The following is a 23,903-nucleotide window of genomic DNA, read 5'->3' as shown; positions in this document are numbered from 1 at the left end:
ACAAAAGTGATGTGGTTGGCGAAGTGTAAAATTGGACGGGTTAAAAAATTTCACAGACATTATATCTGAACAGGAGAGAAGCCGTTTCTTCCCCCTCTCAACACACACGCGAGCATACAGAGACAGACACCAGTGCATGCTGTCTATGTTTACAGAACATCGACGAGTACAACCTGCATTAAGTCCTTGAGCTACGGTATGTCTGGCACACGTTTTGCTCTGGCCCCTAGTGAAGATTGCTCCAACCCCAAATAAAGACATAAGCCACGGTATTGTTGTCATCAGCCCTTCTCCAGGTGTCAGGCCAGGGAAGATAAAGAGCTTCACCGCGGCTGGTGTTTAGGAAAGCTTTCCAGAGGACACAGTTCAGGGAAGTGTTTGTGTTATGTTGTCTTGACTTGTTATGGACCATGTGGAACGAGACTTGAAACATGTATTTGCCTTTCTGTATACTGCATGCACTCAGGAAGACATTTAACATAGTCCAACACAGGGCTCAGTGTTCTGTAGTGTTTACTGCGTGTGTATGTGTATGCATATGCACGAGGAGAGTGTGCATGCACTATATAGTACATTCCAGAGGAGTTCCATTAAATAAACACTTCCCTTTCTTTATTTAGTCATGTTGTCATTACACACTTTGTGACTTGTGTTTCACATGCAGTAAAACTGCTCAGACCGATGGTAATGCTCTCCATGCCTAGTCTGTACAGTCACGTATAGCAAGTCCTATATCTACTTCTGAATGGATCAGTTGCATGAATGATGCTGATCACATGCAAATGTAATGTAGGCTATTCAACTGTGAACGGTCCAGTTATTGGATGACTGCAGTCGGGGTTGTGTTGTATTTGAGTAACCCGACGGTTACAGCCTCTGTTAGACATTCTAACAGCCTCTGTTAGACACTGCAGTAAGGTGTCAGGACTAATCAGGAGTTATCATGTTGTTGTCACATTATTATCAACAGGTGGCTTTTTATTAGTCTAAATCGCATCAAAAGAACAATCCTCAGTTGGACATTCGATAAAGGGATATGAGCTTCCCAACACTGCCATTTCTCAGGCCTCACAAAGAAAGAGACATTGACAATCATAGCATTGACACACCAACCACTTCGAAAGGTACAGAGGATTCTTTATTGCCATGAGCCCTCCAGTTCACACGACATGAACAACATTTAGTCACTTTACTTTTCTCATGGATGAAATGACAGGTTTGAAGGTGGCATCATACTGAAACCATGTTTTGTTACAGTACATTCCCTCAGTGTTCCACTGCCTGGCTATGGTAACGTCAGCTCTTTCACTGGCTGAGCAGAGTGCATAATGCGTGCTACCGGTGTGACATGAGCGATGTGTGGCCAGACCTCCCATAAAACCTACACTGGGGATGTGATGTTATGTGTGGTTCCACTGGTACTAATGTACTGTATTCTATCATCCTTACTGTATGGCCACATGAATACATCCCCTTCTACAACAGCAGCAAAGAGATGACAAGGTGGAAGTAGGGCACACACTGTACGGAGAGCATTGGTTTCCTGTAAGGATGATGCAATGACATATAAGGCAAACAAATAAGAGGATAAAAGAAAAACAACTGGTCATTGGTTTCCTCTCCTACAGCATGGATGGGAGGAGGCAACAACCACAATGTCTCTACCAGGGATCATTCTCACAGGTTTACTATTGGCTGGGTGGAGATCGTTTGCCAGCTGATGTAGCCTAGAGCAGGTGAGTGAAAGGACTACTGCATTGTTACCATCTGCAATGTGTTGTTAGGGGTCACTCAGGCATACAAGGTGTTGTTAGGGGTCACTCAGGCATACAAGGTGTTGTTAGGTGTCACTCAGGCATACAAGGTGTTGTTAGGGGTCACTCAGGGATACAAGGTGTTGTTAGGGGTCACTCAGGCATACAAGGTGTTGTTAGGAGTCACTCAGGGATACAAGGTGTTGTTAGGGGTCACTCAGGGATACTTTTTGTGATACATAAATGGGGGTTCAAATGATTGTGGAAAATTATGTTTTTATGCATGGAATGATTGTGATTCAATAAGGTTGGAGATACTGCTCTTAAACCAGCTCTATACGGATCATTTCCTTTAACCTAACAAAAGCAAACACAAACTTCATATCGTCTTCATATAACCTTTATGACACTTTCCTGGCGTCCCTAAACCCATCTTTTTGATTTAATGGCCACAGATCCTCTGGGAGGTGGCAGACGCACCTGTCTATCCTGCAGGATACACGGACAACCTGACACTGTCTGCAAACAATGACCATGAAGAACTGAAATGAAGACACCAAGCTGAGTTACCGTACATTACAATTTCAGGTAGGCACAATGTCTGAGAAAGAAGCCTTCACATGAACCAGTCTGACCATGTTGTCTGTCCTGTCCTCTCTGGAGAGTCCCAGAGTCACTCTTTAAGGCGTACCTAGTGGCATTAGAGACCTTATTGAACGTGAACGTAGGAGCTCTGAATGAATAGCTCAATACTAGAATGATAACGATAGCCATTATCATTTCCCCAAGAAATACTAGAACATTGCAGAAATATTTGACCTCTTGCCTTCTTGTATTTGAATGTATATATAAAAACAGATTCTTCCTTAAAACCAACCCCTATCATACCATTTTAACTTTATAGCACATCTAATTGCTGCCTCCCTCCCCTTGTATTAACACATCTAACAGGGAATTCCACATTTGCAAGATTAATAAGTTATTACATTTTTTTTTACATACATACACACACAGAGAGGGGAGCTAGGAAGTTACCTGGTGCATTATCATGCTTCATCAACCTCCTACAATCTACATAACTATACAGAAGAACACAGTAAAACAGCAGATATTCTTACACTTCTCCACTCTGCTAATCATTTCCAACAACAAGGCATCACCATTTTAAACAGCCTGGCTCAAACAGCCTGTTTGGGCACATTTACACTAGTCTCCATATTAAACCATCCTACAATTGAGGGCATACACAACCAAATGTACTAAGTAGCACTGAGCAGTTCAGCTGTACATGTTGTCTTCACATATAGATAAAGTTTAGATTTATAATTTAATTTGAATATATCATTATCTGCTGGTACCGGGTAATCACAGTGACTCTAAAATAAAATTACAAGAGGAAGTAAAATAGTATATACAACAAACAAGAGCTTTGAGTGACAATTGTTTGGCATCCCTTACAGAGCTGTACAACACTGCTGGGTCCAGTGGTTTGAGTTGGGTGTAGGAGAGCTGCCTTGGCATCTTTTGGCAGAACAGTCTTGGAGGAGGAATAATCCCGTTCTCCTCTGATCTCACATTGTTATTGGCGTCATCAGCAGTGGACCTGAAGGTGAGGTGGGGTGAGGTGAAGTGGTGAGATCAAATCCACTTAAATGTTTCAAGCAAGGCATGAACCTGGGCAGGAGGTTAAATATGTGCCCTGTCCCATGCCGATATAGGTGATGCTAAAAGTGCAAGAACAACGCAGAAACACACATACAGTAGGTACACAGACAACAACATTAGGGTGAAATGGGGGAATCCCTCACCCACAGGCAACCACTCCATTCTGAATTCATTTCAAATACACTGAATTGTCATTGTGGCCATCAAACACAAAATATATTGGAACACAGAAGGCTGTGTTCACTAAAGGAATCCTGTGCAGTTCACATTAAATCCCATTCACATTAAATCTAAAAGGAGAGCTGCCTTATGGCAATGCATGGTTCAGTCCAGCAGGAGGTGCACTTTCTACAGCATAGCTTCTACAGCCAGTCTTTCAGGGATAATGAGGATCTCTCCCATTGTTTCATCCTCAGCAGAGGTATTATCCACTTGAATATCTGTTTCAACTCAATCAGAATTAATTCGGTGAGTCAATTCCCTTATAAATAAATTGTGTCTCATTCACTGGAAGCAGACGTGGAATACTCAAGTCCACAACCCTTGAAATTAAGCTGAGTAGGTATGGAGAGGAGAGAATGGTGTCTCTACACAATGAATTAACCATTTCGTGAGAATTTTGGCAGAGAGAGGCAGGGTCAGTATGCATCATTCCATCTTTTCCAGCAGGCTGCCTGCAGGCATGCAATTGTCGTTTTCCCTTTTTCCTGTGTAATATGTAGCTCCAAGGCCCTCCACTCTAAGGGTGCCCAGCTGAACTGTTCTCGGTCCGAGACGCTGCATACCATGGCGTGGGTTGAGCAGAGAGGGGAGGGAGACTACTGTTTACATACGTACATCATGAGACATACACACACGCTTTGTGTCTATTGAAACGAACAGGCACCAAGCTGCACACGTGCCTCTTCATCTAAATCAACTGGGTTGTTTTAAGCAATTGCTATTCTGCCCAACTTGTCAAGTATGTGAAGCAAGATAAAAGAACCATAGTGACGGCACACACACACACACACTCACTTGCGCACACTCAAGGTACAAAACACACTCAAGCACAACCATTAGTCAATCTATTGAGAGGACTATCAGATGGTGAGAAATGTTGTTTTTTTGAGTTGGTTCTGCCCTCATGGGCTTGCCCAGAGGTAAAATGTCATCCTACAGAATGCGGAGTATTATGCATGTGTCTATATACGTGGTGTAGAGCAGGTTGATGTACTATGCTGGTGTGGTTTTTTACAATATTGAATGCGCCGTGTGTTTATCTGTGTGTGATCTGTGTGTGATCGCCTGTGTGTGTGGGTGTGTGTGTGTTTTTTTGTGTGCGATCATCTGTGTGTGTTTGTTTGTGTGGGATCTGTGTGTGTGATCTGTGTGTGTGTGTACACAGTGTGTACTGTGGTGGAGCTAACAGGGCTTGTTGACATTGCACAGCAGTTCGGTGACTTTGATGAGGCGGGACACGGTGCTCTGGGATTCCTCCTGCAGCCGCTGGTTATTCTGCCTGAGGCTCTGCACCTCGGCCTGCAGCACCGCCTTGTCCTCCTTCTCCTGCCAGGGAGCGGCACACAACAACACCCGTCTGTCAGACCACCATGGCTGGGATGGATGGAGGGGTGAGAGGGGGCTGGGTATGGGTGGAGGTGGGTGAGGGGTGGCTGCATTGAGTGGACAAGACTGCAGGCACACACAGACAGAGGGGTTCACAAACATACAAGCCTTATAGTGGTGGAGGCAGTGCAAGATTGGGTACTGGAGAAGCACACACACATACCAGGTGCTTGCACGCACACACACGCAAATACAAACCAATTACCTTCCATAAAAGCACTCCATGGGGAGAGGTGGAGTATGGAGGAAATGCTCAGACAGATTTACTATGGCAACCACTTGTTTGAGACCATACACCAATGAATAAATCAATCTCTTATTAAAGACAACAACTAGACTTTCCTGTGTTTTATATATATTTCCACACTATGAGGTTGGAATAATACTGTGAAAAGTATGATAATGCCCTTTTAGTGTAAGAGCTGTTTGAAAAGACTGCCTGAAATGTCAGCCTGTTTTGGTGGGATGGAGTTTTGGCCTGCCCGGTGACATCACAGTTAATAGACCAATAAGAAAGAGAGTTCCAAACCTCTCTGCCAATAACAGCTAGTTTTTAGTTCTCCCCACTCCCAGACCACGCCCCCGAGACAGTCATAGCAAAATTCTTGCTTGAGGAATTGCTCTTTGCCAAGAAGCAATTTTTATTTCTTTATGACCATTATTTTTTATTTTATTATTTTACCCCTTTTTCATGGTATCCAATTGGTAGTTACAGTCCTGTCCCATCGTTGCAACTCCCGTACGGACTTGGGAGAGGCGAAGGTTGAGAGCTGTGCGTCCTCCAAAACACATCCCAGCTGCTTCTTCTTGACACAATGCCCACTTAGCCCAGAAGCCAGCCAGCCACACCAATGTGTCAGAGGAAGCACTGTACACCTGGTGACCGTGTCAGTGTGCATTGCGTCTGTCCTGCCACAGGAGTTGCTAGGGCGCGATGGGACAGGAGCATCCCTGCTGGCCAAACCCTCCTCTAACCCGGACAACTCTGGGCCAATTGTGCACCGCCCCATGGGTCTCCCAGTCGTGGCCGGCTGCGACAGAGCCTGGACTCGAACCAGAATCTCTAGTGGCACAGCTAGCACTGCAGAGCCTTAGACCACTGCGCCACTCGGGAGGCCCCTTTTTGACCCTTTTAATTGAAATCAATCACAGTAAGGTACATAATTGTTGCCCCGAAAGGATTTGATATTGAAACAAAAACAGCTACATTGGACCTTTAAACGAGAGCAGAGGAATTGCCATAACATTTTTAATGTAGCTGATTGTTATACAAGTGAAATTTCTCTAAAGAGTCAAACTCCAAAATGACTTGCATTCCTAATCGAGCAAACAGCAGGGGTCACCCTAATCCCTTACTACTTGGAACTGAGTTTGAAATCAGTTATTGCAACTTTCAGAGCAGTGATTTGCCATAGTAAATGCTTCCTGTTTGCTATGTCATACACGGTAGCAACAGAGACAGGAAACCAGAGACTCAGGGTAGACAAACAGACAGGGGCAACTACCACTACAACCAGTTTTGCCAACTGTATTCCTTTCACACTACCTTTAACTGACTTTTTGTAACCCTCCAAAAGTCATGTGCATTGCCACATCTTCTGTTCACTTGCAGAACAAAGTCATTGATCAATAAAGAAAGATTGCTTCATTGCAGAAAGTTGGCAACACTGAGTGCAGAGTAATATGCCAGATCCCTTTACGGGAAAAACACATGAATTTCACGTGAAGTGTTACAAAATCACATGTTCTCATGTGACCACGTGCTCTTATGTGAAGTTAATGTGACAACGTGACAACATGTAAAGCGACATGTGATAACATGAAACTACACATGTGAAAATGTGATCACATGTGAAATGTTCCAATCACGTGATTTTGTGAAATCATGTGGTTTTTCTGTAAGGGATTCGCCGCAGTGGATAAGGGGTTTGAGCAATGGTATGAAATGTAAGCTCATTGTAACGTAATCTTCGATAAGTACAGCGTGCCATGAGCGAGCGAGCTATACTTAGCTTGGCCAATTAGCTTGGTGATTGGATTTATTCAAACTCAATCTCAAAAAAAAAAAAAAATGGAATGAATGCAATGTAATATTGCCTCCACACACCATTGCCTTGTGTAATGGTGTTGATTTATTTGATTGTCTATACAGAGAGTGGGTTCTATCCTGACTGACTCCAGTTCTGTCTGTCTGTCTGCTGTGTTGTGAGTCGTGGGACTCACAACACATTGACAATAACAATGAATGATAGTTGAAACCAGTTAGTTATTATCATCAATCTGGGTCAATAGGAATTCTCTTTGGTAGCAGCAGTACTGTATGGCCTTGCTGGTTCAACTCCCTAGTGGGCCATAGTGCAACTGTGCCCTAAAGCAAATCAATTAACCTGAAAAAAAACCAGTACTCAGCTTTATAATTGGAAAATAAACTGATGAGATGTAACTCACACAGAAAGCAAAGGAACACATTCTCATCGCCACATCAGATGATTGCTCAAACTGTACTAGCTCAGCTGTAAACCCTCCCCTTCCTGGCAGTCATGGACAGAAACCAAAGACTAACCAAAAGTAGTCTAGGTGACACAGCACACTTCTGAATGGAACCCAACCAGCTCCTCCCACAGTCTTCGGTGACTCCTATTTCTACTGGCCATACTATGGGACTGGGACAGCCCAGAACCAACCATGCTCACTCACTCTCCCAGGGCAGAGGGTAAACAACAGAGAAAAGTGGGAAGGGGTCATCTGATGTGGCAGTTCCCTGTTAGGTCGTCCTCCTTGGTTCATTGTTCCTGACTGTCAATGTCTCTGTGTTGTTTAAATTGATGATAATACTGTGTTAATGGTGAGTTTTCCGAGGAAGCGAGGGAGCTACAGACAAAAACAGAGGGTAAGACTTTGGTTATGTTGGTGTTATAGCCACAGGGTTTGTGACCAGAAAGTCTGCAGAGTTTGATTCTTTTGAGTTTGATTCTTTTGAGTTTGATTCTTTTGTGTGCTTTATGTCTCACATGTTTCAAGAACCAAGTTGAGCGAATAGCATTTGCACTAAAAATCCTTGGAATGTCATTCACTTAGTCGGATGCCAGCTTTAAACTCTGGCAGTGTGGCGTCTCTTGGATATATGAGTGTCGAAAAGGACTTGGTTGGAGGGGATATAGCACATTGCATACCATAGGGTTTCATTTGACCTTCGAGATTAAACACTCTCGTTACTGTAACACGGGAATCATGTTTCACCCAATTGAGAATGTGTTTCAGGACGCTCGGTAGGCTTCCAAACTCTCTCTCTCTCTCTCTCCCCTTCTTTCGCTCTTTCTCTCTCTCCCTTTCTCCAATGTGCTTCTTCCTTTTACATTGCAAGAGTAACTAGTCATTCAGCAGTTGTGAGGACTTCAAAAGACATCCCCAAGTCCCCGTGTTTCCCAGAGAAGAGCCGGTAAATGGGGTGAGGAAAATGGTGCTAAGAGACCCAGAGGCTGCACACAGGGATGACTGACAGCCTGTCAGACTTTCAGGGTTGTGAGGAGGAACTTCACTTCCAATTTTTCACATCCATGAAGGACCCCAGAGGTGGATTTGGGTTATTGGGTTAATGAGCTCGGTGCCTGTTTTTTAGTAGTTCTATTTCCAATTGTTATTGTTCTGTTGTCTTAACACAACAACAGAGGAAAAATATCATGCTTTACTTGCCTCTACTGCCATTTGGTCGCTTAGTGTTGAGAGAGTGAGCATGGTTGCCCAAAGTCACTCCAGCCAATCTTCTCATCTCCTCTGTTCACCCTGCCCAATGACAAGACAGGTTTCTTTTGCTTGTCCCGCCTGCTGCCCGCCCTACCTCTACATTCCCTCTGTGTGTTTGTGTGTTTGCAGTAGGAGTCAGGGGGTTGGGGGAGGCGCAGGGAGGGGGGGGGGGGGTGTGTCTGGGTGGGGGTCACTGTGTGGGCAGGATGCTGTGAGGGAGGTCTGGGGAGGGGCTGTGGTTGGCCATCTGAATGGGGAGTACCTTTTGCAGGTCGTCCTGCAGCCTCTTCAGCATGTCCTCCAGCTGGGAAACCTTCTCCTCCAGGGGGCCCGGGGAGTCACTACAGGGACATGGGAGAGAGACACACACTCAGCATAATGCACAGACAGGTAACTGCCAAAATACAGGAAACACCAACATAAAGTGTCTTAATAGGGCGTTGGGCTACCCTGAGCTGCCAGAAGAGCTTCAATGCGCCTTGGAATAGATTCTAAAGTGTCTGGAAATCTATTGGAGGGATGTGACACCATTCTTCCACAAGAAATTCCCCTAATTTGGTGTTTTGTTGATGGCGGTGGATAACGCAGTCTCAAGATCTACTCCAGAATCTCCCATTAGTGGTTGAGATCTGGTGACTGAGACACACACACACACACACACACACTTTAAACCCCACATGCCCCTGTGAGTCCCCTCTTTTAAAGTCACTGAGATCTCTTCTTGCCATGGTAGCCAAAATAATGGGCAACTGTTCATTTGTATACATGACCCTAAGCATGATGGGATGTTTATTGCTTAATTAACTCTAAAACCACCCCCACTTTGTATCCCTCATTTACTCAGGTGTTTCCATTATTTTGATTTTGGCAGTTACCTGTATTTAGGTAGTGTCTGTATCTGTTACCAGTAGGGACCCTTTCTTTTGGTTTGGTGTGTGTATGAGAAGACAGTGAGTAAATACATGTATGTATGTGAGCAAGAGAGACATGGAGTCAGAATGGGAGAGACAATAAGGAGGGAATGGGCTGCCAGAGAAATGCCACCACACTGAATCAAGGAGGGAGGCTGATGCACTGACTAAATCAGAAAGAAAATACATGACAGAACAGAGAACGAGTGTTAGTCAGTTCTTCAAGAAAGAGAAAAAAGCGTGAGAGACGATGAGGAGAGAGATAAGGACAGGCAACATGCCAATGAGTCAGTATCATGATGAGCAACAGAGGCTGAACTATGAGAACTGTTCAACAGTCCATCTCTGAATCAGAAACTCCCACAGCCACAGAACCACACAATGAGTCAGACACCATTTGGAGTTCACATACAGAGAGAAATATACAGAGGTCTACAGTGACCCACTCTCAGTGTGTGTGTGTGCGTGCGTGCGTGCGTGTGTGTGTGTGTGTGTGTGTGTGTGTGTGTGTGTGTGTGTGTGTGTATAGCTGGAGACTCAAACCCACCTGTCCTTCATGTCCTTTAGCTTGCCATCTGTCAGGGAGTCTGCTCCTTGGGTCCCATCTCCTGCTTTACGATCTGAAACATGACACATCACTCAACCGTGTTAGTCACTGAGCTCAACCACACAGTCATATAGACTGAATAGAATATGTACAGTGTTTTATTTTCAACACTGCCACGTTTGCCATTTCCAGTGATAATGTGTAAAATATAACAGAAGTAGATGTATTTAGTAAAAAAATAAAAAATAATCTGTTGTAATCCCATGCAGATGTTTTCTTACCTTCCTGCGACAAGGCCTCTAGGATGCTGCGACAGGCGGTGGCTAGATCAGCTATAGACTGCCACTCCTCCTCTGAGGAATCTGTGTTCTCGGACAGGACTGAAAGAGAAAACAAGAGTTTCAATGTGCTTTCTTCACAAAAGCATATCTCTGAGGGGAGCAGCAGACCATGAGTGTATGTAGGACAATACAGTATGACAACACAATAGAATTGTGGGATTTATGAGCAGGCAAATTCTCTGGTTTAACAATGACAAAGAGCCACCACCAGGGGGTGGTATCATGATGCTTTGCCGCCTCGGTGGCACTGGCCGACTAGCTGCAGCGCGAGAGGGAGAAGTGGGTTCTTTCCATCTCTGTGTGTGACTGGCTTCTGGAGTGTGGGGAGGGAAACAGAGACAATCTCCTCCGAAAAAAACAAAGTATTTGCTGAGAGGATGAGTGTGTGTGCTCTTATAGAAATATGAGTTGCATAGCCTCACGGCAGAGAGAGAGAGAGAGAGAGCAGATGGTCCAAAAGGGATCCCTGATTTGAGGCAGCCTAAAGCCCACCCCTCCCACCCTCCATCTGTCCCTCCTTTAGACTGGAGCTGGTAGGGGGTGGTAAAGGGGCGGGGGGCATATTGGGTTAGGGGGATAGGGGGCAGCCAAGATGAAAGAAGAGGGACAAAGGGGATGGAAGGCAGGGCTAAAGGAGGATAATGAGGAGAGGGGTTTAGGGGAGAAAGGGTCTGGAGGCTAAAAAACGGATTTGAGGCTCAATTAAAGCGGAGAGCATTTTTTAACAGTTGTAATTGTTCAATTTCAGCACCATTCCGCCTGGCCTTATCAGCTGGTACAGGGTACAGGGTCTGCACAGAGGACTTTTGTTTCAGACAGCTGCCTGTCCGTCCGATCAGCCTCCTAGCCGTGCCTTCACACTCCTCCTCTTATCACAGCTACTCATCTCTCACTCTTTACAGCTTCTTTCTTTTGTTTGACTGCTCTCCCTCTCAAGCTGTTGGCTGCTGTGGCAGAGGAACAACGGTCTGTTTGTTATCGATTATGAGTGTTATCGATTATGAGTGTTATCGTGCTTCTACACCTGCATTGCTTGCTGTTTGGGGTTTTAGGCTGGGTTTCTGTACAGCACTTCGAGATATTAGCTGATGTACGAAGGGCTATATAAAATAAACTTGATTTGATTTGATTTATCAAGATCATTGAGGAGATCCCTCTTCGCTATCGTCCATGCATGCCGTTTTATACAGGAGAAATACATAGGAAGTGGGATTCATAACACATCCCCAACCTCATCTAGAAAGAGGAAGTCTATCTAGGAGAAGTTGATATTTGAGGATGTGTTGATGGTATAGAGGTGTGCGAGGACATTTGAGAGAAATGGGATTGTTATGGAGGATAGAGTGAGCGGTGTGACGGAATACCCACTCTTGGTGATGGAGTTGTGTAGGCTCAGAGCTCGGGAGTTTCTCTCTGTTCTGTCCAGACACGACAACCGGGTGGAGGATAGGGAGGGGTCACTCGCTAACGTCCTCTCCTCACCCAACTCAGCCCCTACAAACTAGAGAGAGAGAGAGAGAGAGAGATGGAGAGAGAGTGAAAGAGAGAGACAGAGAGACGAGGGTTAGAGGTTTATCGAATAGGGAACCTTCATCAGATCACTCACCAGATTTTTATCCATGTGTGTCTCTGTACCTGTTCCTCATCCAGGGGCACCTTGGATCTAACAGCCAGGATGAGGTCAGGCGTGGCATCTCTCAGCTCCTCTGGGTTGTCATAGATGTGACGTTCCATCTTCACACCCACGTTGTCATACACATGCCTGTCACAGAGAGACACGGGGAGATTGAGACATACATTATAAATCCGCTGTTTATACTAATGACTTTCCAATCCAATCTGGAGGGCAAACTAGTTCATCTAGTCATCTTCAGGATAGCTCAAATTTGGGCTAAGATTTGAGTTTAGCAGTCTGCTTCTGCTTACTGTGAAACCACAAATACACACGCACAAAATAATACCTCGTAAAACCATTATGTCTTAACGCAGGATGACTAGGATGCAGGGCTTGACAGTAACTTTTTTTGCAACTTATCCCTGTGACAAGTAGAACAGATTTTTTACTTGTCCAAAAGCTGAAGTCATTTGTCCCCCCCCCCCCCCCCCCCCCCAAAAAAAAGGTCTGTAACATCATTTTTACATAATTGTATGATGCAAGGAACCCCTTTACAAAATAAAATGCATTCCTATATTTTTTTACAATAGAGAATCAGACAAAAATGAAGGCTACACTCTTTGCATATTCAAGTCTGTTTCAAAATACAACACTCTCCTGGAGGATGGTTGACCACCCTTGGTAGCCTATAAAATATTGAAACATTACATTTACAACCAAATACTTTTTATGTCTTCATAAAATAAATTCCCTCCACGGCTCTAAATTTATGTCGTCCCATTGTCCCTGAGACGACAAACAATATGTTGAAAGTTCAAAACTCTGGGACAGTTCTGGGGCGAGAGACCCCGAATTTATACAGCCCCCAAAAATGTGTATAAATATTTATAAAACATTTTAAAAGCAAAGAGGCTGATGCAACAGACCAGACCATTAATCTTAACATTTCGATAAAGTTTCTATTTTATTTCTTCATATTATAAGCTCAACAATGCACACATGGCTGTAGGCTACGTGCGAATGTTCCAAAATGTAAAACACCTTTCTCAACAGCACACCACATGCACAAGTGGTTCTATGTGACAGAGATGAAATATCTGTTAGAAAGTAAGAGGGGCGATCTAAAGATGAATCAACTAGCATGAGTTACTAATATGACTAGGATAATGCCTTTGGCTGCCTGACAATAAAATCATGTGGATTTGAAAACCAATAGAACATGACAAAAATGCTGGTTTCAATGTCATATTAAGTGTTTATAAAATAATTCCCTCAAAATTTCTATGGTCCTATTTTGGCTAGGCTACTTTGAAACATGGTAAGACATGCTTCATAAAATGACATAAAACGTCCAGGTTTAAAACAATTACGTTTATGGTTAAATAGTTTCAAAATGCTGACCCCTCCGCTCAGATTCAAGGTGGGTGATGTGCGGTGCACAACAGGCACTGTCCTTTACTCTCCGGACCGTTTGATCTGAAAACAAACCATGCCTCAAGTACAGAATCAAGCCCTTAAAGGTTAATGTTAATTATCCTTCATTATATTTGTCAAACATGACTGGTGTTTAGCCCATATTTATGGAATTAGGACATGAGGCTGTAGCCAATATGCATATCACCTACACTTTGACCTGTAGGCTTTGTTATTTATGTACATGAAAAATAGATTTGAATATTATTGGTCTCTCTGATCGAAGTAATTGTTTGATATTGTGATTTTTATGTATTTTTTTTACTAGTTCATTCGGACAACTTATATCTACACTGAGTGTATAAACATTAGGAACACCTTCCTAATATTTAGTTGCACGCCCTTTGCTCTCAGAACAGCCTCAAATCGTCGGGGAATGGACTACAAGGTGTAAAAAGCGTTCCACAGGGATGCTGCTGGCCCATGTTGACTCCAATGCTTCCCACAGTTGTCAAGTTGGCTGTGTTGCAGTGTTGCAGTTCTTGACACACTCAAACCGGTGTGCCTGGCACCTACTACCATACACCGTTCAAAGGCACTTAAATCTTTTGTCTTGCCCATTCACCCTCTGAATGGCACACATACACAATCCATGTCTCAATTGTCTCAAGGCTTAAAAATCTTTCTTCAACCTGTCTCCTCCCCTTCATCTACACTGATTGAAGTGGATTTAACAGTTGACATCAATAAGGGATCATTGCTTTCACCTGGATTCACCTGGTCAGTCTGTGTCATGGGAAGATTGGTGTTCCTAATGTTTTGAACACTCAGTCCAACAATTTTTTTTATGAGAGGACACGCGTTAATGTCGAGCCCCCGGATGTCAGAAAATCCTCTGAGTAAAGCAGAGATAACCTGAGCGGAGGGGTCAGCATTTTGAAACTATTTAACCATAAACGTAATTGTTTTAAACCTGGACGTTTTATGTCATTTTATGAAGCATGTCTTACCTTGTTTCAAAGTAACCTAGCCAAAATAGGACCATGATGAGACTGAGGGTGGAGGTCACGTACCCGCCACATATGTCCCGGGAGTACTCTAAGGAGTAGCTGCGTGTTAGCTGGGAGTGGCTGATCGCCTCCATGGTCTGGTTGGGTGGGTGGTCATGCAGGGAGGTGGCCCGTAAAATAGGCAGGCTGGGTGTGGAGAAAAGGGAGCCCTGGTCCCCCTTGTCCTCCTCACCCTGTCCCATCTCTGACGGCCTGTCCTCAGCCTCTCCTCCCTCAGCTGGTCCCTCCATAGTCTCCGCCTCCTTTCCCTCTCCCTGTTCACGCTCCTCTTCCTCCATCTCCTCCTCCTCCTCCCTCTCGTCCAGTACCCAGGCCTCTCCAGACTGGCCCTCCCCAGGCTTACGCTCTGCATCCTGGATGGCTTTCTGGTACAACTCTGAGAAACTCCTGGAGCCATCAGAGACAGAATATACACCGACAACATGTTATTACTGAGGAAATATTCATACTTCCCTTTTTAAGCATTCAGTTTGTTCAGGAATGATACAATCCAGTAAGCATAATTACATTGAAAAGACGTCTTTGCCAGACGTTGAAGTTAGGTTCATTTTAGGTGCTGAATGAAAGGTGAAAATACATATTTTCCGGACGTTGAAAATACAACTTTTCCCAGACGTTGAAATCAGGTTCATTTTCTGTTCTGAATGAACGTAGAAAACGCGTAATTTACAAATGTTGAAAATATGATTGGCCAAATTTCAACTGCACATACATTCTAAAGGAAGTAAGCGTTATATCACAAGAATATACTTTTTTTTCCTGTCACATACACTTATGTTAGCTTTTTCAAAAACTTTAAATCTGGCAAAGATGATGTTTAATGTAGTCCAACCTACTGCATATAATAAACCAACAGACCACTTCAACTAAAATATCATTCTCAGTAACGGTTACAGAAATGTTTTTTTCTTGTTATGACTGTGATATGTTGTTATTTATATACCTTAGTAGAATGCACTAACTGTAAGTCATTCTGGATAAGAGCGTCTGCTGAATGACAGTGTTTCCCACAGTTTGGGAAGCACTGCTGTAGAGCAAAGTAGAGTACAGTAGAGTAGAGTACGGCACGGTATGGTACAGGACAGTAGAGTTTAACTCAGTAGAGTATAGCAGAGTAAAGTTTAATTCAGTAGAGTACAGTTAAGTTATATTGTACTATACATTATATACATTATACTGTACTATACTCTACTGTGCTATACTGTAGTCTGTGGATGTTGAAATCAATGCCGGTCCGGACCACACCAAAAAAAGTTTAAAAAATGTAAAAACACGTCTGCGTCGGTTCGTGCTTAGTGGGAGTATTCTAGAGCAGTACCTCCGAGCCAGACGGATGAGGAGGATAAAAAAAAAAACTTATGAAGAAACATGGAATCTCTTTGAAATCCAAGAAGTGTCATTCCCTATCACAAGATGTGACAACATTGTAACAGCCGCCACACTTTTTGGGGCTGATGTTGAACAGGACTGTCAAAGCAGCATCCACTATCTCTCTAGATATTTCCACTAGCCAGTTTGACAGGTATGTGGTAAGCAAAGTTGTGAAGCTAATATCCTGTTAAGTGTTCCCTTTCCTCTATCTGAGCAGTTCCTCCTTCACCAGGCTGCAGTAACACTGGAACACTGGCTGACACTGGCTGACATTAAAAGGATGTAGAGGGTTCAGCTAACGGCCACTACCTGGGCCACTATCATTAGAGGCCATTAGAGCCATTGATTGGTGGTTAGCCAGTTGGTGGGATACTGACTACAGCACGCCATAAACAACAGCTGTAACCCTGGCATGGTGCCTCCCTGGCCTCCTGAATGAATCTGTTCCCCTCAGCCCTCCCTCCTCCTCCTCCTTTAACCCCTCATCCCCTCATCAACATTACTCTTCACCTACCACACTACTAAAACTCTTTACAACCCTGACCCCCATCCCTCTCTCCATATCTGCCTCTCCCCTAATCCTTGAAATGTTACCCTCCCCTCCCCTCCCCACTGTCCTCTATCCCCATCCATCTCTCACTCCCCCTCACCCCCCTCTCTGACCTGCGGGGCTTGCCGTTCTCGTCTGGAGGGATGACGGTGATGTGGATCTTGTGGGCAGTGCGGAGCAGTCTGGCCCTCTCCTCCGGCCCCAGGTGCACCAGGGCGTGACCACACAGCCTCACCACCCGCGCCCCCAGCTGCAGACCCCCACTCTCTGCATAGCCAAACCGCTGCAGGTCCGTCACAAAGCCCTCCTCGCTCATCAGGAAGCCTGGCTGGCCCACCCCATCACGCAGCGGGGTCACCTCCCGCGCCTCGCAGCCCCGCGTCACCAGCTGAAGACAACAACAGGACACAGTGAGTTGAATACAGTTATGTAACATCGGAAGAGAAACCATGATGCGATAACACAATATTGAGCAGTGGTGTTTGAAAGCCTTCCCACTCACCTCTAGTCTCTGCACCATCTCCCGTATCTCCTCTGCCTGGCTGTCCATCACACTGATTGACACTGCCTCCCCCCTCTCATAGAAGATATCCAGGCAGGCCCTGCTGTCTGTCAACGCCTTCCAGCCAATCACGTCGCGGCAGCAGCAGTTGAACACCACCCTCCGTGTGTATCTCTCGATCAGCACCACTGATTCAGCTGAAACCCCCAGTAGACAGGGCAGCTTTTGTCCTCCTATCTCCTCCTCATTCCCACTGGTGGCCCTCACAGCCCAGACTAGCGCCCCAGCACTGTGCAGCTCTGCCCCCTTGGCCCCCTTCAGTTTGTCTTTGCGTTTGCCCCCCAGGGACAGCAGGGGGAACTTGGTGGAGGAGTCGATTGGCGTGGTGGTCACGTAGTTCTCTGCCAGGTCCTTCAGGTACTCCTGTCGTGTACGCGTGGCCATGGAGCGGAACTTCTCCGCCTTCTCGGCAGCATTCTCAGCGTTCACCGCCTTGGCCAGCAGGAAGTCTCTGAAGGCAGGGGAACGGGGGAATCGAGCACCCTTAGGGAACAGAGGCCCGAATAACGGGATGTCTTTGGAGCGTGTTACCGCCACCCTGGGGGAGGGAGAGGGTAAAAAAATCACACATCCAACCCCATAATCATAGTCGTGCAGCACAGTCCTAGTTTTGATACCCTTGTAAATACAATGTGACAACAGTAAACATGTTGTTACACCTGTCATTTCTGATTGATAATGCTGAAAGCAGATAAACATACAGAGACAGTTGTGGAGCAGCCAGGGACAGCGGTACAGCTCGAGACAAACAGAGACAGTTGTGGAGCAGCCAGGGACAGCGGTACAGCTCGAGACAAACAGAGACAGTTGTGGAGCAGCCAGGGACAGCGGTACAGCTCGAGACAAACAGAGACAGTTGTGGAGCAGCCAGGGACAGCGGTACAGCTCGAGACAAACAGAGACAGTTGTGGAGCAGCCAGGGACAGCGGTACAGCTCGAGACAAACAGAGACAGTTGTGGAGCAGCCAGGGACAGCGGTGCAGCAGGAGACAAACAGAGACAGTTGTGGAGCAGCCAGGGACAGCGGTACAGCTCGAGACAAACAGAGACAGTTGTGGAGCAGCCAGGGACAGCGGTACAGCTCGAGACAAACAGAGACAGTTGTGGAGCAGCCAGGGACAGCGGTACAGCTCGAGACAAACAGAGACAGTTGTGGAGCAGCCAGGGACAGCGGTACAGCAGGAGACAAACAGAGACAGTTGTGGAGCAGCCAGGGACAGCGGTACAGCAGGAGACAAACAGAGACAGTTGTGGAGCAGCCAGGGACAGCGGTACAGCAGGAGAGAAGGCTCTTATCTCACCTGTAGTAGGTGTGGTCAGAGCAGGACTTTTCCACCTGGATGATGATGAAGACATGTTGGAAATGGGAGCGAATGGCCTTAGGAGTGAAGGGCAAAGCCCCTGGCTCCTGGAACACTATGGTCACTATGTCATTCCCAATGTGCCTCTTCCTCAGCAACTACAGTACCAGAGAGAGAGAGGGGGGGGGGGGGGGGGGGGGGGGGTTAGAGGTAGTCAAGAGAGCTGTTAATACATTTGGTTATTTGATCCACTAATGATCATGTGCAGTTAGCTACTCCACCAGAAGAGCTGACAGATGTGAGCGTCTCCCCAGCCTGACTGCCAGCCAAACAGACAGAGTGGCAGTAGCTCACTATCTATAGTGTATGGGCAGACACAGCATGCTTTTAGAGTGTGAGTTGGACATAGAGACGCAGAGGAACAAGTCATTTGCCTGCCGTGCTTGTTGTGCGACATTCCTCAAGCGGGGAGGCCTTCATTTGAATATGGGGAAATGTGTAGGTTTTAAAACCAAAGAATAATGTTACCATAAACACAGAATCAAGAAGATTATTTTTCATACATTTTCGCGAGGGATGCTGCTTATTCTCTTCAATATTTGCCCAAAAAATACCTAACTATGCCTAAGAAACTCCGTTTCTGATCATTTTCGATGAAAAAGGACTTTCTAAACAACCATGTTATCACATTATCATTACAAGGGCTTCAAGTTGTCTGACTGGGTTTCCTTAGTGTCCTGTAAAGCAGTGTGTAGTGTGTATGTGTTGTGTGTTGTTTGTTACCTGTTGTGTGTTGTTGGCCGTGTAGGGCAGCATGGTGGACACATGGAACATCACCTCATAGTCCTGGTAGCGCGTGTAGAGGGACTGGATCCCCGTGGAGTCCGCTGTATGCACACACACGCGCGCACGCGCACAGAAAGGTTTACACACGTCGCTATCAGCCTCGTAGCTAACAGAGTGAGAGACAGTCTCCAGATTGTTTTTTTAGTCTGTGTTTACACTATCAGTCTGACTTTAGGTGCTGAGATTACACAGTGATAGACAGTATTAAGATAGAGGACACACACAGTGACTATACAGCTTCTCCCAATACTGCTACAATTACACAGTGTTAGATAGTGTTAATCTTATGTGCTTACTAACCCCTGATGCCCTGTGACTCAATATATACAATGAACAAAGAATGTAATGCAACATGCAACAATTTCAACGATTTTACTGAGTTACAGTTCACATAAGGAAATCAGTCAATTGAAATAAATAATTGAGGCCCTAATCTATGGAATTCACGACTGGGAATACAGATATGCAACTGTTGGTCACAGACACCTTAAAAAAGGTAGGGACATGAATCAGAAAACCAGTCAGTATCTAGTGTGTCCACCATTTGCGTGACACATCTCCTTCGCAGAGAGTTGATCAGGTTGTTGATTATGGCCTGTGGAATGTTGTCCCACTCCTCTTCAATGGCTGAGCGAAATTGCTGGATATTGGCGGGAACTGGAACACGCTGTCGTACACGTCGATCCAGAGCATTCCAAACACGATCAATGGGTGACATGCCTGGTGAGTATGCAGGTCATGGAATAACATTTGATTTGATTTGGAAGAACTGGGACATTTTCAGCTTCTAGGAATTGTGTACAGGTCCTTGTGACATGGGGGGGTTGTGCATTATCCTGCTGAAACATGAGATGATGACGGAGGATGAATGACACGACAATGGGCCTCTGGATCTCGTCACGGTATCGCTGTGCATTCAAATTGCTATCGATGAAATGCAATTGTGTTCGTTGTCCGTCGCTTATGCCTGCCCATACCATAACCCCACCGCCACCATGGGGCACTCTGTTCACAACGTTGACATCAGCAAACCGTTTGCCCACACAACGCCATACACGCTACGCTGTCTGCCATCTGCCCGGAACAGTTGAAACCAGGATTCATCTGTAAATAGCACACTTCTCCAGAGTGCCAGTGGCCATCGAAGGTGAGCATTTGCTCACTGAAGTCGGTTAAGAAGCCGAACTGCAGCCAGGTCAAGACCCTGGGGAGAACGACAAGCACGCAGATGAGCTTCCCTGAGACAGTTTCTGGTAGTTTGTGCAGAAATTATTTGCTTGTGCAAACCCACAGTTTCATCGGGTGTCCAGGTGGCTGGTCTCAGACCATCCCGCAGGTGAAAAAGACAGATGTGGAAGTCCTGGGGCTGGTGTGGTTACACGTGGTCTGCGGTTGTGAGGCCGGTTGGACATACTGCCAAATTCTCTAAAAAAACGTTGAAGGCGGCTTATGGTAGAGAAATTAACATGACATTCTCTGGCAACAACTCTGGTGGACATTCCTGCAGTCAGCATGCCAATTGCACACTCCCTCAAAACTTGAGACATCTGTGGCATTGTGTTGTGTGACAAAACTGCACATTTTAGAGTTGCCTTATATTGTCCCAACACAAGGTGCACCTGGGTAATGATCATGCTGTTTAATCAGCTTCTTGATATGCCACACCGTCAGCTGGATGGATTATCTTGGCAAAGGAGAAATGCTCACTAACAGGGATGTAAACAAATTTGTACACAACATTTGAGAGAAATACGCTTTTTGTGCGTATGAACAATTTGGGGGATATTGGGACCAACACTTTCCATGTTGCATTTATATTTTTGTTCAGTATATATCCTGCCTGTAGATAACGTGTAGATAGTATGTATGTGCAGTGCTCACTCTTGGTGTCCAGCTGAGCGCGGTACTTCTCCCAGCCTTTCAGCTTCACTCGCTCCCCCAGCAGGTCCAGGAACTCCTCGAAAGCCGGCCCGGAGCTCTCGTTGTTGTACATGTCCTCCTCAGAGCTCTGGCCTGCACGGCAGTACATCACCCCCACCTTCCTCTGGAAGTTCAGCTGGAGAGAGAGAGAGAGAGAGATTTTCATCAACTATTGTGTTTTTGCTAATAACCATGGCAGCCAAAAACTTTTAGAATAGATGCACTGTACCTCTCTGAATGCCTGTTCAAGTTCAAGTGATAGTATCAGAATGGACAGATCAGACACATTTCTCTGTAGACTGCTCCATAAGAGGTTAACGTGAACCATCTAAAAGAGTATCCTGATGGATCTGAAATCTTATTGGACCTGCGCAGGACACTGAGAGGGGTCAACCCAGGGTGGGTCCTACTCACCCCCTGTTCGTCCAGCTTGAGCAGGGTGTCTCGGACCTTGGGCGAGGTGGAGGCCAGACGCAGGCAGTGGAGGTTGAGCTCAGGGATGATGAACTCCAGGAGCCTCTTAGGAGACAGGCCGCGCGGGGTGGTGTGGCGGGCCGCTGACGGCACGGACTCCTCCAGGATGGAGCCTCGCAGAGTCTTCAGCTGGGAGGCAGGGACAGTCCCGAGGGGTGTGAGTAGATGGACAAATGTGTGCGATAATAGTAAGTATGGGTATGTGTGAATGGCGGTATGTATTCAGAAAAGGATCTAGAAGTCTGTCAATACTGTATACTCATATTGACCTTGAATGTGTAGTGTAGACTGACCTCAGTGGTTCTGAAGATGATTCTGTAGTTATACTGAGCTCCACTGGACCCCTCCTTCTCCTCTCTACGGAAGCTGATGGCCACTGGACCCAGTCGGTCATCTATACCAAAGAAGTTCTGATGATCTGAGGAGTGGAAAGAAATATCCCTGTAACACCGTTGTTGACGAACACAAACAGCCTCAATCATTTATTGAGGTAAAGCAAACATGATCTTTCACACACACCGATGCAGCACTCACCTTTCATGTAGAAGTATTTGCGGTAGTAGTGGGCTCCCAGGTCTGCGTGTTCTATGAAGTAGTTGCTCTTGCCCTGCTGTTGGACGTGGCTCTCTCTGGGTTCCTCCAGTACTGACACTGCATCGTTGGGGTTCCTCAGGCTCAGCCACAGGCACCCTCTTCCCTGCGTATGCCCCAGGCCCGCCCGCTCCTCACCCCCCATCTCGTTACGGAAGTGGGGGCAGCTGAGCAGCAGCTCGTTGTCGTTCCCATCTCCCTCGTCCAGCAGACACTGGTCAGGGTCCTCCACAGCCCCACCACCACTACCCCCACCCTGCGAGGGGGAGGAGGGTGTGGCCTGGGTGAGGGGGCGCATCGTTGAGGCGGCCGACGCCCCTGAGGTGATGTTCTTTTTGCGGCCGATGCTGTCTCGATTGCTGGCTGCTTCCAAGAGGTCAAACAGAATGCTCTGAACATCATAGTGAGCAAAGTTCCTGACCCAGGCTCCGCCTCCCAGGTTGTCATAAGGACCTGGTTGGGGGATCTGTGGGGGTGAAGGCTTGGCCTTCTTGCTCAGCCCCTCAGGCTTGGGGGGCTTGGCTGGTTTTGGGGTTTCTCCTGTGGGGGCGGAAAGAGCCCTGAAGAAGCCGTCTGGTTCTGGGGGTGTTGCATGCAGACCCAGCAGCAGGAAGGGGTCTTTGAAGCGGAGGGCGTTGGGGCTCAGAGCTCCCTGGTCGTCTGCACTGAGCTCCTGTGTTCCTGACAGACCTGTCTGTCTCTCCAGTGAGGAGAGGCTGCCATACTCCCTGTGCAGTACCACCCCTGAGTCCCCCTGAGCCCCGGCACCTGCCTTCTCCCCCACCACCCGTGTGGCCTTCCCTCCCACCTTACCAGAAGAGTCCAGGTCACCCAGCGTCACGTCACTGTTGCTTCTCTGCATGATGTGTCCTCGGCCCACTGACCTCAGGTTCAGACTCACACGGTTCGGGGTAGTAAGGCTCTCCCCATCTGCCCCCTCCCCGTCCCTCCTCGGGGGCCACTCCCCTGCCAGCACCCTCGCCCGTACCCCACCGTCCCGCTTAGAGTCAAAGTTGACCGTTGCCAGAGGGGGTCGCGGCCTTTGCCGGCAGAACTTGCGGAGGAAGAGGTCGTCAGACTGCATGGTGCCTCAGACTCTGACTCCAATCCTCCAACTATCTCTCCTCACTTTCCCAAACCGGATGAGTAAATAACAAAATGCAGAGGACTATTAGATGACAGTTATGTCCCACAGTCAGATACAATTATATGTTTTAAGTCTGGAAAGCGTACACCCATTCCAAGTTATTTTAGGATGTTCTCCAGCTCTGCAGATGACTACGATTCTGGTGTGTCCCAGTTTTGGTTTGGTCCAGTTTTGGTTTGGTCCAGTTTTGGTTTGGTCCTGCTGGTAGAATGTACAGAGGAGAGGAGAGTTAACCATGAGAAGAGCCCAGCTCTTTATCCCCTGTCATCCATTCTCTTTGGGTGACAGGGAGGCACTGGTCACCTGTGCACAGAGACAAAACGACGGTCATTAACCTCAGACACCCATCTCCCACCCATACTGCTATTATCCTTCCTGACACCTCAGATTTCATTCAATCACTGAGGTTTTGTTCAGTGGTTGCAAATCAAACTATACACCAGTGTTTTTTAAGCCACTTTGTCAAAACATTA

The 23,903-nt window shown here is 46.3% G+C and overlaps 1 protein-coding gene across 1 annotated transcript; it reads right to left on the bottom strand.

The window, feature by feature from the left end:
* Positions 1-1,120: 1,120 nt before the first annotated feature.
* On the bottom strand, positions 1,121-23,367 carry LOC120057558 (signal-induced proliferation-associated protein 1-like). The gene is made up of 15 exons (XM_039006144.1): positions 22,227-23,367; positions 21,986-22,110; positions 21,633-21,821; positions 21,180-21,354; positions 19,236-19,339; positions 18,453-18,610; positions 17,092-17,689; positions 16,703-16,977; positions 14,672-15,055; positions 12,206-12,332; positions 11,939-12,071; positions 10,511-10,609; positions 10,230-10,302; positions 9,034-9,112; positions 1,121-4,967 (listed from the first exon to the last, which is right to left on the bottom strand). The coding sequence occupies exons 1-15, from the start codon at positions 23,365-23,367 to the stop codon at positions 4,824-4,826; spliced, it is 3,804 nt and encodes a 1,267-aa protein (XP_038862072.1). The 3' UTR covers positions 1,121-4,823.
* Positions 23,368-23,903: the final 536 nt, after the last annotated feature.

Source organism: Salvelinus namaycush, chromosome 12 (assembly GCF_016432855.1).
Source record: "Salvelinus namaycush isolate Seneca chromosome 12, SaNama_1.0, whole genome shotgun sequence".
Taxonomy (NCBI): Eukaryota; Metazoa; Chordata; class Actinopteri; order Salmoniformes; family Salmonidae; genus Salvelinus; species Salvelinus namaycush.
The sequence above is the reverse complement of the archived record's forward strand: the minus strand, read 5'-3'. Positions and strand labels throughout refer to the sequence as shown.

What these genes read in the sequence shown, in the direction of transcription:
- LOC120057558 (XM_039006144.1), bottom strand. Translation starts at nt 23,367, where the DNA reads ATGCAGTCTGACGACCTCTTCCTCCGCAAGTTCTGCCGGCAAAGGCCG. An exon ending in ACACAACTCCATCACCAAGA is followed by an intron (nt 10,610 to 11,938) that starts GTGGGTATTCCG and finishes TTTCTCTTTCAG; the next exon opens with TCCTGTCCGAGAACACAGAT. An exon ending in CTAAAGGACATGAAGGACAG is followed by an intron (nt 9,113 to 10,229) that starts GTGGGTTTGAGT and finishes ATGTCCCTGTAG; the next exon opens with TGACTCCCCGGGCCCCCTGG.